This window comes from Amphiura filiformis, chromosome 15 (assembly GCF_039555335.1).
Source record: "Amphiura filiformis chromosome 15, Afil_fr2py, whole genome shotgun sequence".
NCBI lineage: Eukaryota > Metazoa > Echinodermata > Ophiuroidea > Amphilepidida > Amphiuridae > Amphiura > Amphiura filiformis.
The window spans coordinates 43,618,417-43,632,740 of NC_092642.1; the positions used below are offsets into that span (position 1 = coordinate 43,618,417).

At 37.9% G+C, this 14,324-nt stretch overlaps 1 protein-coding gene across 1 annotated transcript in view; it reads right to left on the reverse strand.

The window, feature by feature from the left end:
- LOC140171691 (sacsin-like) overlaps nucleotides 1–14,324 on the reverse strand; it is a 68,974-nt gene that overhangs the window by 21,436 nt on the left and 33,214 nt on the right. The window contains exons 5-9 of the mRNA XM_072194985.1: nucleotides 8,332–8,484; nucleotides 6,678–6,938; nucleotides 5,429–5,734; nucleotides 3,870–3,954; nucleotides 170–294 (exon numbers count right to left, since the gene is read on the reverse strand). Of these exons, the coding sequence (XP_072051086.1) occupies nucleotides 170–294; nucleotides 3,870–3,954; nucleotides 5,429–5,734; nucleotides 6,678–6,938; nucleotides 8,332–8,484 (930 nt within the window). The remainder of the gene's footprint in view (nucleotides 1–169; nucleotides 295–3,869; nucleotides 3,955–5,428; nucleotides 5,735–6,677; nucleotides 6,939–8,331; nucleotides 8,485–14,324) is intronic.

Sequence of the window (14,324 nt, forward strand, 5' to 3'; positions counted from 1 at the left end):
CCAAGATCTTTTTAAAAGCACATAAGCGTCGCAATTTTGTCAACACAAATTGTAGTATACACTGGCAAAAATAATTGGTGCTTTTTGAATACCTATAGGCTGGGCATTGATAATGTTCTTGCAATAATTTATGCCAGAATAACAATTTCAAGAAATTAATCTAACCTACCAAAACGGAGACCAGTATGTTTGTCTGTGGCATGTTGCTCTTCTGTTTTCATGGCAGCACTTTGCTTTTGCCTTCCCTGTTCATGAATAGCACTGTTTGGTACATGGTCGTCATTTAGGTCCATTCTGTGCCGACAAAAATAAAACACAAAACTTTTCTTTAGAAAGTTTTTCTTTCTTTTTCACACAGATGATCCATTTAGGCCTCATGTCACATGGGAGGGAAAATGGTAAATCACACATATTTAGCAGCATTTCTCCTTTATCACAATTTTGCAGAATTCTGCAGCCTGTTTTAACAGATTTTGTCATTATTTTAGGAAATCTGGCTGTTTTTGTGTGATCTCCCATTTTCTCCCATGACATTGGGCCTCCATTTTAAGTTCATCACATTTTGCTATGCTATCATAGGACCAGTAAGAAGCGGTCAGCAGTTTAGTGTTAAAATCTGGAAAATCATAATAGTTCCAATTTATGCAAAGGTGGATATGGACATAGACTTTGTTTATTTTATAAAGGTCGCGCCTATATGCGCTGCACAGTAGAAAGATTGAATTGAGCTTTTTCGCCAGCCCATAGGGCTGGTACCTAATTCTGAGATGGGGTTTGTGTATACTAAAGATTAGCTAAGATTATAGCCTTCTTCTATTGGTATGAATTATTTTTTTTTGCTTCTCGTGGTGGAAATGTTTTTGATGTCTGCTAATTCGATTTGCAAGGAAAAGAAAGTATGTTTTGCCGTTTCAACGAACAAAACGATTGAGTATTGCCAAAGTTATGTTTGAATTAATTATGACTTATAAAAGTTATCATAGGTTAGGCCTACACATATAAACATAAACTTGTTCAGCAATCAGCATATCAAAAAAATGACATGGTCAAAGCGGGGGAATGATCACGAGGTCATATCAGTGGACTATTATTAAGCATAGCATGATGTTTGGTTGCCTGTGAGTGCATAATTGATATGTTGATAACAGATCTAATAATGTTGTAGAATCAAAATCTTCATTATATGGACCACATTGAAGTCAAAGTAATTATCTATCCTATCCTGTATCGTTTTATGGATAAAATTGACTCAAAATGTTATTGATGATATTATTGCTATCTTTAACATCAGTTTTGTCTTTTCAACGGGAAAAATCCGATTGAAAATAAAGTTTTTAGGGCTAGCTATAATATTGAACAATATATCCCATATTTTGACATGCACTTATAGAAAATAAATAAATTATTGTCTTACTTTATAAATTATAAATACTGTAAAATGACACATAACTAAAGTGAGGCCAATTTCTATCTTTTTTATTTGATTCATAAAATTACATTCAACAAAATGATTGAAGACTGAGAAAACACACAATGCAGACTATTACAGAATGGAGTAGGTAAGATGCCATGTCCATAGCTTTGCAGGAGTTTCGGACTAACAATCAACACATTCAAAAAATACAGTTTAAAAGTGAAGATTGTAGTGAATGATCAGTCCTTTATCATGTGCTTGCCACTATCTACTTTATAGTAAACTATACATTGCAAAATAATATAAAATTATTTTAAAATAAAATGTGCATGTAAGTTGAGTTAACATATCGAATTAACTAACAACTGCAGTGTATTTCTTGATTTTAATAATAAGCATGGGTAAAAAGCAGTAAAGACAAAAATACAGAACAATTTGGAGTAATGAATTAAAGAGATGACAGGAGTTATAGGAGTTAATGTTTTTTGCTGTTTCAGTGTGCATGTTCACCATTGATGGTTTGGTGAACTGTCATGTAACATGGATGTAAGCGTGATCCTAAACAAGAAGAGTCTTTCAAAAAGACACAGTTCACGAATCAGGTGTATAGAAATTTGTTCTTCCATTTTCATATCTAACCTGCTCTGCACTGATCTTACAATAAATTTGTGATTTGAGGCATAATGACTCCTACATCCTCTGGCTATATAACTCTCCATCCAGCAAGAAACTCATTATCACTATCATAGGCTTATTGAAATTCAATTAATATACCATGCAGATAATAACCTTGGCCCAATAATTATTTGGGATCCAATTAAGATAAGCAAACATTACTGGGTAGATAACAGGAATTAAGTTTTGTCAGTTGGAAGGAATTGAGTAAATCGCCTGTATCAAAATAGCAGTGTATTTTTCATATGCAGTAATATGCTCAGCCTTATCACAAAATAAACAATAGCATTGACCTTACCCACCAATCAGTAAAGCCTATTATAATCATGTGATGGCTCAATCCAATAGTAAACATGCTAAGAAAAAAGGCGAAAAAATAGTCCTGGCTGCCATTGTCTCAATACAAGATAAGATGTGCTAAAAAGTCCTTGTCATGTGGGGCCGGATTAGATATAAAACCTGGGTATGAGGCAGGAATTATTTCCTAGCCTCATAATCACAAGGTTGATGGGCTACAATAGTTATTCAAGACACAGTGTATGTAAGGGATAAACTGTGCATATGAGATATGGGTTCAAGTGGGGGAAATGTTCACTGCCGTGAACAAAAATGCCTTTCACGGTGACCCAAACTATTTACAAGACCTCTTCTGCATTGAGGCTGGCCTTCCCTTTTAAAGGGATTTTTTATATATTCTAGTGACCCCCAGTTGGAACTATTAATGGGCACAGTGGTTTGTCGAGGTCATTTGGTGAAATAGAAAAAGTGGACCGATAGTTATACATGCTTGTTAAAGGGTGTCTCTGGCAAACAAAACATTATGCCTTATATGTTAGAAAATTGATTATCAAGCATGAATCACATTGTTTTAAAAACAAACTCATATTGACCATAAAAACGAATTAATACAGCCGTCTGTCAACACGCGATATTCAAAATTCTCGGGCGCCGAATTTGTCGAGTGCAATGACATAATACAATGAAGGCTAGACCCGGCTGACAACAATTGCGCACAAATAGCCACGACGTCATTGCAGATTGCACTTGACAATTTTGGAGCGAAAATTTTGAATATCCCGTGTTGAGAGCTGGGTGTTTTTATTCGTTTTTATGGTCAGTATGAGTTTGTTTTAAATAAAACCATGTGATTTGTACTTATAAATTATTTTACTAACATATAAGGCATAATGTTGTGATTACTGGTGACATCCTTTAATCAACTATCAAAACAGACCCTAAATGGTGCCAACTGATGGTAACATGTTTGCTACCATAAATGTAAATATTTATATCCTAAATCATGTAATCACTTCCCTGTATAGAGTAATATCACATTTTCAATTATTGATTACCAAAAAAGACCCTAAACAAAATGGTAAAATGCACCCATATTGGCAAAAATGTTGATGTCACAGTATGCTCAAAATCTGACCCTTTTTATTGATGTTATTAAAGCCATATTGCAACATTTCTATAAAAAAAGATTTGTTTTTCTTTTCCATAAAATGTTAGCTTTTACTGTCAGATATGTCCCCTTTTAATTTACATTACAAACGTGTAAAAACCAGAATTAAAAAAAAAATATTTAGGGCATCCTCCTCAGCAAATGTTACAACATGGCTCTAACTCGTGATTCGCAGCACTTATATTTGAGTTCCACCTGATGCAAACTGTCAAGATTTAAGGGTGGGATTTTTAAAAATGCAGCAGTCTTATAATTAAAAGCAAACAGGCAGAGACTTAGTGTGTCAGTTAAAAGAGGCCTATATGGCCTACTTACTTGGTTGGTTGTTCTACTTTACACCCTTGTTCAATCTTTGTAGCGGAAGATGAGTCAGTTTCTGAACTGAGCTTCTCTTGAATATCTACATGAATGACAACAAATATTTTACTAGCTAGCTTAAAAGCTTCTTCAGTGATCCCAGCAAAAGTGTAAAAAATAAGAATTGTGAAGGATAAGTCATTAAAATTTGTATTTTTGTATTCTTTAATTTGGGAGGAATATTAATGGTGAATAAAAAAGGATTAAAGGCAATTTACATTATCATAAAAACCGAATTACGGGATTAGTTTGTGAAAAATTAATGAACACATGTAAAACCGCACAGCCATTGACAGCTACATTACATCAATCCCCGGGCCATCAATGTTTACTGTAGCAAGCCCCAATTGTCCATGGCATGGCACTCACCATGATTGAACATGTTTAATATTAAAGGTTATTGTCCATCATGTACACATACCAATAGAAGGACAAAGATATAGATGAATCCAACAAGCCAAGTGATGGGCAGAATTTAGTCAGCCATTACTGGGTCCCCGGCGCACCAAACAGGTGTTGTGACTGCCAGGCCCGTACGCAGGATTTCATTTGGGGGGGTGCTGATTTTGAAAAAGTGGACCTTTTTTTCCAAATTTTGTGAAAAGTGGACTTTCTTCCTAAAATTTGGAGCTTTTTTTGTCCAAAAAGCGTAAAACCCTGATTTTTGGATCGCTACGCTCGCAAATTCTGATATTTTCGGACTTTTTGTATATTTTTCCAGATTTGGGGGGGGGGGGGTGCGTCGCACCCCCCGCACCCCCCCCTGCGTACGGGCCTGGTGACTGCCCAATTGGGTGGATTAAAGCTGCTTAAAAATCAATGTTATATTGTATTGTGTTGTAAACTTTCATCATTCTTTTGTCTACGTGTAACACGGGTGATGGAATGCAGTTTAAAATTCCCGACAAGGACGCATCATTTTATATTTCTGGTGGAATAGACTCAGCGGGGACCCAGCTATGGCTGCCACTGAGGTGTAGGAATGCGTGAAATTGGATTCGTCTATAGACCTATTCGCTGTCGAAATGACGTAATAATCGGATTAACTACCATAGCAATGAATGAATAGCCTACAATTTTTAACTATATCCCCTGCACTACAACGTTCATGCGGTACCTATGCATTGAACCATATCATTCTGATCACTTGCACCTGTAAGATAAGTATCTTTGAAAAGAGCAGAATTGTATTCAATCTATGATTGCAGACATATACAGGTGATGAGTGCAGCCTGCTTGTAGTGCAAGGCGATATAGTCAAAATTGTATTCATCCATTGCTATGGTAGTTACTCCGATTTATTACGTCACTTCAACAGCGAATAGGCCATTAAATGCTTGCCTGTGCACATTATGATTAGGGTTGTAGCTAGAGAATTTTTAGTGCCGGGTAGTATTTGAATAAATTTTTGTGGTGGGCTCTAAATCTGAGTGCCGGGCTCTGCTGCCCACCACCGCCCACCATAGCTACATCCCTGATTATGATGATTCTGCATTTACACAAGGATATAAATTTACCTTCTTCCTTCACAGGCCTCATGACTTCCTGGTAAGCCTCACCCTCTATCTGTACACCCAGAATTTTGTTGTTTATGAGCCAGTCAGCTTTCTTCGTGACAGCATCCCGTAATCTGTTCACGGCTCCCTCAGGTATCTGTAATATAAGAATCACACTTCCGCTCCCCTGTCCAAGGAGGTTTATCTGATGTGGTTTCATGCCAAGATTCTTAGCCACTCTGACGATAAAAGCTTTCACCTCTTTGTTTTTGGTATGCTTGACATGACCTTCTATTCGAAATTCTACCCTCTTTGTCGTTCCAACAGCTGAAAAAACAAACAAAATTCATCAGGAGTTGCAGATTGGATCCTCGAATCAACCCAAACCCCACCAATATGCCCAACAGGACAGTTTTCCTGACACCAATTTGAGTGAAAAATGAGAGCATTTCAAAAGTGGCAAAAATTACATTAAGACTAATTTAGGCTTTTCTCTCGAAAAAATGCTAATTCACAGCGAATAAGTGTTGATCTGTCATGAGCTGTAGCATCTATTCACCCCACATGAACTGTGGGTAAGTTTTTAGCTTAAGTGTGTTTTGAAATATAGCTTTTACTTGTATATGGCAGCACTATGCTAAATTAGCGGGTCATAAAGTTTGTTTGGTTTAAATAAGGCGGAAAAAAATAAGACTCATAACACTGTGTATTGATATAGACTGACATGCATGCAGTTGGGGGCAATGCTTACGCTAATTGTGAGTAGCGTAATGCGTGACTAGCGCATGCACGCTTATGTGAATTTACGCGAGCGTGAGTTGGGACTTTATTGACTCACGCAGTATAATAATTTCCGCCTTATATAAGCCGAACAAACTTTAGCACATGGCAGCGATTAATTTTTGTGATGTATTCATTTGAATTTTAACTTTCAAGTTTTGTTGAAAACAAGCCCCAATTACATACCATTTGTACCATTATACATTAGAAAATGTATAGGGCTACAGAGGACCAATAAGACAAACTCAGAATGAATTTTGGGAATCTTATTACCGGTATTTCAACATTTGGCACATTTCAATACTCGCTACATTAAATTTGGTTGACAAAGGGGAGGGGGGGGCTGATGCACCCTTAAGGCAACCTTGGCTAAACTTGATGGCATATTTGGGTTTTTGCTACATATTACCATTGTCGCTCTCCCTCCCCCATATGTAACAGCCACAAAATAACACCATTCAAGTGAAAATTACATAAACTAATTACTTACGTTGTTTATTTTTTGTAATGAACAGTGTTATCGGTTGGTCCTCCCTATTATTGGCATATTCACTGACATCCTCCTGCACATCTTTTGCATATCTCTTCACCTCTTCCAATGACACACCCTTTTCAACATAATGTAGCACCATTTGTAAGAAGAACAAATTATCTGGATGCAACAAGTTCATACTCTCCAACAGCTTTACAAAACCTTCTCCTGATTGCACTTGTTTGATTTTATCCTCTTTGATCCCAAACCCTTCCACATCTAAAATGAGAAACAATGGAAGCAGGATTCAGACTTCAAGCAAGCAAATCACCATCATGGTGTTTGTGTGGTCAAGATCACTACGGGCAGGGGAAACTCTGAACAGATGGATTCAGATTAGGTTCATATGCACAAAGCAAGGTACACCAGGTCTAAACTATGGAGATTAGTCCTACGGAGAAATAATTTTTTTCTACATTATGTAGATGCTGTCAAGATAATTAGCGTAATATTATATGACTACAGTTTAACTTTTGGACTTTGCTAACAGTAAAGGAAGAAAAGAAGAGAGTAAAAGGGTCCCTCCCTAAGTCTAATCTCCATAGTTATACCAGGTCTAATATTAGACCTGGTCTAACTTGCTTTGTGCAAACAAATCTCAGTCCAGACTTAGCACTTTGGTCTGGGGTGGACATTTTATAAATGAATTTAGAAGAGCAGCAACGACACCGCTTGCATTAGATTCCAGATGTTAAATCTACATCATATGCAAAATTTTGGTGGTAAAGAATTGAGGTGCGGGCGCTATAACCTCCATTTTGGTAACAAAAATGCAATTAAAAAAAATATTAATTCTTCAATGAGTCTTTACACTGGTCATGAACTCATGAACATATCTTACACCAAGGATCACCCGAAATGGGCCATATTTTTGAAATGCACCCACAGCATGGGAAAATTATATTTTTGGTGTCTCATTTGTTGGTCTTTGTGTGTTGCCAGCTGCAGGGTCCTTTGCAGGGGCCCACTAGGCACAGTGTCATCGCCCCGATATCTTCATGGCAGAAATCGCCATGGTAGATTGAATCCACCGCCACACATGGCCATTATACATATCGACCTGTTTAATAGTTTTGAGTCGCATAATAGACCGAAGGACATCTGACTAAGGCTACTGACAATAGCCCCGATTAGCTCGGTGACCGACTTCGCTGTGTGTCAGTCAAGCATGGTATGCCATAAGTCATATTCTTTTAGACAACCTTCACGATTGGCCTATACACTACGCTATATAATTCGGCACATATAAATCAGAATTATTGCGGAATTATTGTCAGTTTTTGACTCAAGACGCAAGCTACTGTCTCAAAGCGCCAAGCTAACGACTATCATATCTGTTCAAAATATATATTCATGTGCAAGGAACCACATCTGGTTTCTTTATACGAAATCATTTACGGGAGATATTCATCATTTTCTACACCGGTATCCAAAGATTTTCTTCTCATATCAAACTCGTGCATAGCAAATTCATGTGTATCGATCCCGGGTATTTATTTTAGTATCTCTGCTGACAAAGTAATTATTAGCCAGGCGATGTCGGTGTGCTAGGGGCCCCACACACAACACACTTCCAAATCGGGCCTGCAGATATTGCAACCAAGAAACGTACCTTGTTCTGTAATTCTTTTAAAGGCTTTTAAAGTGTCTGTCGACATTTGGTCCAGCTTTAATTTGATGGCATTGTATGGCATGTTGGGAATATTGGCCAGTTTCAATTTGCCACTTCTCCTCTTTGTTTTCCCTTTTGGTGTTCTTGAGTCATCTGGAGACAGAAAAAATACAAATACACAAACCTTGAAAACAGCTGCAATTTCATTTTGATTTGGTTATATGCATTTGGTGAGGATGATGACCAAAGGTGATAACATTATTGTGTTGCATGTACACACAACACAAAAAGAAAGTCCTCACTTTATATAACCTGTCATAAATCGCTTCCCCCCCCCCTCTCGGGCTGCCAAAAATCGCTTGCCCCCCCCCCCTTCTCGGCCCGGCAAAAAATCTTTGCTGCCCCCCCCTTACACATGCCAAAATTTTGGGATCCCAATTTTCAAACCTTAAATGGTCTAGATAAATGTTGCGAGCGCAGCGAGCAGGAAAATGTGCATATTAAAGTGTTTCCGTACTGTTTTCCTAAGCCTTTATTATAGCGTTTTATTTAAAAGGCGCACTCAATGAATGTGTGCCAAATATCGCTTGCCCCCCCCCTCTTGGCTGACCAAAAATTGCTTTCCCCCCCCCCTTTCGGCTCGCCAAAAATTCCTTGCCCCCCCCCCCCCCAATTTTACCCTCCCCCAGGGCTCATAATTATTACAGCCCCTTATGTTTGGATGATTTGATTGACAAAATCATGTGCAGCATCTTGTTAGCTCTTATTTGATACCACATTTGCTACCAAAAGCTCAAATTGACAAAGATTGATACCAGTATATGAAATTTGGGGCATTTGCCCGGTGTCGTCACTTAACATTCAAAGGCGTAACACATGATCGTTCCCTAAGTCAAAAATACCCCCCTATTTTGCGCGGTTTCAAGAACATTTTCGTCATTTTTTACCCCTATTGTACATGAAAACGGGTACAAATTAGCCTTAAAAAATACCCCTATTTTTTGCATTTCAAGTACACTTTTACAAAAGTACCCCTTTTTTAACATTTCAAGAACACACACAAAAACACTTGTTCTGATTCATTGTCTTTTCTGAGGAGAACTCTGTTGTCCTTTTAATATATAAATGAGGAAAATAACAGAAATATATATACAAATACATCCAATAGGATGCATCATGTGATTTCAACATTATCATGATTCACAAAAATATACCCTATTTTTTAATTTCGAGTACACCGTGGTCAAAAACAACCCTATTTTTTTAAACATCGCGAACATTAAATGTTCATGAACATAGTTTAAAAAATAACCCCTTTTTTCGCTAAATTGGGAACGATCATGCGTACACATAGTCAATGTTAAGCGACGACACCGGGGGCATTTGTAAAAGTTGCAAAGGAGCATGCAGAGCTGTAGAGGTGAATCGTAGAGCATGACCATGACATACCCTGAAATGACTGACATGTATCTCATCTTGCCCGCATATTAAAAGGGCCAGGTGGTGGCCGCATTACATTCTCTAAATTCAGTAAATTTTCATCGTCAACCGTGTAATTGAATGGGATTATTTTGAAATTTTAAATCGCTTGAAATATCACAAACAAATAGGCCTATGTTGATAAATAATATAAATACAAGCTAAAACCGTTGGGGTTCGATAATGAACCCCACAAAACTAACCGAGTACATTGGAAAATGCCATACGGCGCGGTGTTTTCACAAGTTGCCGGCTCGATCATGTCATCCGCCGCCTGAAAAGGGCATTTCGTGATCCAGAGCCTCATCCCCCCACTTTTCTCAAAAGAAGTTGAGATTTTTATATCACTGGAAACCTTTGGCTACATGTTTATGTACAAACTATTTCTTCCAGATTAATTCGTTTAGCAAAGATATCGTTAAATTTGAATTTCGTTGTGGTATACCAGAACAAAATTACAACGCATTGTCTATGGAGCAGTGTAATACACATAATATCATGCATAACTCATGAGCATAAAATCGGAATCAACTGAAATTTTGGGAATAGGTTTTTTTGTGGGTATCTAATGAAAAATGACATAAATAGAGGATGCTAGGATCACGAAATACTCCTTTAATAAGTAACCCAGCAAACACAAAAATGTGTTTAAAATGTTATAAACATGTTATAAACATGTTAACACGTTTTGGTGTTGGTCAAAACGTTTTAATAACATTTAAATGTCGGGTTACACAGAACAAAAGGTCATGGAAACATTTTAAAAACATTTTATATGAAAAGAAACCACTACAACATTTTAAAAATGTTGTAAAAATGTTATTGCAAAACAATTTTTTGCCAACATTATTGCAAAACATTTTGTTAACAATTACTAACATTATGTTAGAATGTTTTGCATCAAGTTTTCAAAAATGTTTTCTGAATATTATTAAAACATTTTATACCCTTTATATAGGCGGTTCCCGAACCACAAGTTTTTTCTGCTTTCGCGACAGCCTGCTTCAGCGATTGGTAAGTAAACAAATAGGGATAGTGGTCCCAAATAGGCCATCCGAAGATATGGGCAGTGAACACCATGCATAGTAAATGACCTGATTACCCTGATATAACCTTTGACCTCCGGTTGATTTTTTCATGTTCTCCTCATATCAAGGATGATTTGCACCAAGTTTAAGCCCAATTGGATTTATATTTGACCCCATTTGACCTTTGCCATTGTATAACACCAGGTTGACTTTTTTCATAGTCCCCTCATAGCAAGGATGATGTACACCAAGTTTAAGCTCAATCAAACACATTTGAACATTTCACCTCATTTGATCTTTGACCTCAGGGGACCTGAGGTTGACTTTTTCATATTCCCCTCATATCAAGGATACTTTGCACCAAGTTTAAGCCCATTCGGACCCATTTTAACATTTGCCCTTTGACCTTGACTGACCTAAGATTAACTTTCTCACATTCTCCTCATGATATCAAGGACTCTTTGCACCAAGTTTCAGCCCAATCGGGCCCATTTTAACATTTAACCTTTGACCTTGGGTGACCTGAGGTTGACTTTTTCATGTTCCGCTCACATCAAGAATACTTTGCACCAAATTTCAGCCCTATCGTGCCCATTTTATCATTTGGGTGACCAGAGGTTGATCTTTTCAGGTTCCCCTCATATCAAGGATTTTTGCACCAAATTTAAGCAAACTCGGGGCCCATTTTCACATTTGACCTTTGGTGACCTGAGGTTGACTTTTTCATGTTTCCATCATGATCATATCTAGGATACTTTGCACAAAGTTTCAGCCCAATTGGGCCCATTTTAACATTAGACCTCGGGCTACCCGAGGTTGACTTTTTCACATTCCCTTCATATCAAGAATTCTTTGCACCAAGTTGAAGCCCAATCATGCCCATTTTAACATTTGACCTTGACCTCGGGTGACCTGAGGTTGACTTTTTCATGTTCCCGTCATATCAAGAATACTTTGCACCACGTTTCAGCCCAATTATGCCCATTTTAACATTTGACCTTTGACCTTGGGTGACCAGAGTTTGACCTTTTCATATCAAGAATTATTTGCACAAAGTTCAAGCCCAATCAGGCCTATTTCAATATTTGACCTTTGACCTTAGGTGACCTGAGGTTAACTTTTTCATGTTCCCCATAACAAGAATACTTCACACCAGGTTCCAACCCAATTGGGCCCATTTTACTTTTTCATATTTCCCTTATATTAAGGATACTTTGCACCAAGTTTCAGCCTAATTGTGCCCATTTTAACATTTGACCATGGGTGACCTGAGGTCAGCTTTTTTTGTTCCCCTCATATCAAGGATGATTTGCACCAAGTTTAAGCCCAATTGGGCAAATTTAAACATGTTACCTCATTTAACTTTTGAGCTTGGGTGACCTCAGGTTGACTTTTTCAAGTTCCCCTCATATCAAGTATGCTTTGCACCAAGCTTAAACCCAGTCGGGCAAAGTTTAACATTTGACCCCTTTGACCTCAGATTGATTTTTTCATGATTCACTCATATGAAGGGCTATTTGTACCAGTTTTAATCCCAAAGGGATATATTTCAAAATTTGACCTCTCCTCATGATTACAGTCATCTGCCTTACCCCCATGCATCCCTGCTGGACTGGCCATGCTGGCCTCCCACACTTTCCCCCAAGATTTTCTGTTAGCCAAGATGTTATTGATTCCAAAAATCAACTTTGGTATAACTGCATATAACATTGTTGCCATGATCTCTCTCTTTATTTTTTTTAAAAGCGAAATTACAATTGTATAAATTTTATTGTTACAGTCTGTATATTCAGGTGCAAGCCTGACAATATGTTTATGAGAGATCGAATATAACAGGATATATTCATGGTTTTCTATCCAGGTGGAGATGTAGGCATTCTGTAAATATCAACAGAATATAACACCACCATATGCTGCACACACTAGATAGCACAACAACAACTTATGGGCCTTTCTCAATGTGGATCTCAATTAATGGACTAGATAATTTTCCTAAATGTTTATCAATCAATCAATACAAAGGAACAATATATCACAAGTATACAAGTATCAGGTTAAAGTCCCATTCATCAATAGGATTTTTACTATATTAGCTGAATTTATACTACATGGCGATAGTGATTGGTTTGCCAATGGGCTATTCCAGATAAAACATGCACCCCCCCTATAGAGGGCAACGGAAATCCAGATTTTTTGGTGGTCTTTGGGGCTCGGAATTCCAGCCTATTCTACTTATGCTGTTCCAAATTCCAGCCTATTTTGCCTATGCTTGGCATAAAATTTCCAGATTTTTCCACCGTTTTGTTAGTCTGAAGGCATAGAGGGTTTTGGAATTCCAGGTTTATTGTGTTTATCCTTGGTTGGATTTCCAGACTTTTTTGCCTCTGGTCAACAAAATTTCCAGATTTTTCCACCATTTTGTTAGTCTGAAGGCATAGAGGGTTTTGGAATTCCAGGTTTATTGTGTTTATCCTTGGTTGGATTTCCAGACTTTTTTGCCTCTGGTCAACAAAATAATCCACATTTTTGTCCATTGAGGTGCTGGAATTCCAGATCGTTTTATTAATAATTTGTCGAGATTTCCAGCCTTTTGTGCAATCAGGAATTCCATTCTCTTCCAGTTCAATGCAATTTGTCATTATGTATACGCATATGTATGTTGGGGGTGGTTTCTCCCATCCCCCACAAGTTGGTGGTGGGTACTAGTAATAATCATCATGATTGACAGCCCAAGTGATGACCATGACAACCAACTTTCTTGTTGAGTAAGCCCTAATTATTAATAGGAAAGAAAAAGAGCAAGGTACATCAACTTGACGGGAAACAAGTCGCAGGGTGGCGAATCAGACCCCTCCACCTCCTCAGTTGACAGATATGTTGTGACAAAATTTACAATTTGCATCTCCCTTTTGGTCTATTTTAGACCAAAATTAACCCTACTTTGGCCCATTTAGTATTAAAATGCCAAATTGCCGCGCTATGCGCGCAACTCGATAAAGCCATTCAGTGGCGTAGCCAGGGGCAGGGGGGACAGCTGCCCCCCCCTTTGAAAAGTCTTACCCCCCACCTGTGGGATGGGGTGGCCGCCCGACATTTAAGACTTTTTGTGTTTCTGACCAAATTGACATTATATTTTGCCATATTAACCTAAAAGTGCCAATTTTTACAAGGCTTGGCGTGAATTTATTCCATTTTTGTACCATATTTCACCAGTTTAGCTTCAATATGCCAAAAGTTTTCGCAGCGCTTCACGCGCATTTGTAACTGATTAACTGATTTTGTCGCCAAAAGGTGCCCCCTTAAAATTTGTCTTGCCCCCCCCCACTGAAAAAGTACTGGCTACGCCACTGAAGCCATTCGAGTGACAATCATGTTGCCTTGCCCACAGGACCATCTAAAGATAAATCCGGCCATATACCAGGTCATGATATGATAATTCACATTTCAGGCTATTCCAGTTGAAAGACATACACCCTGTATGGAATA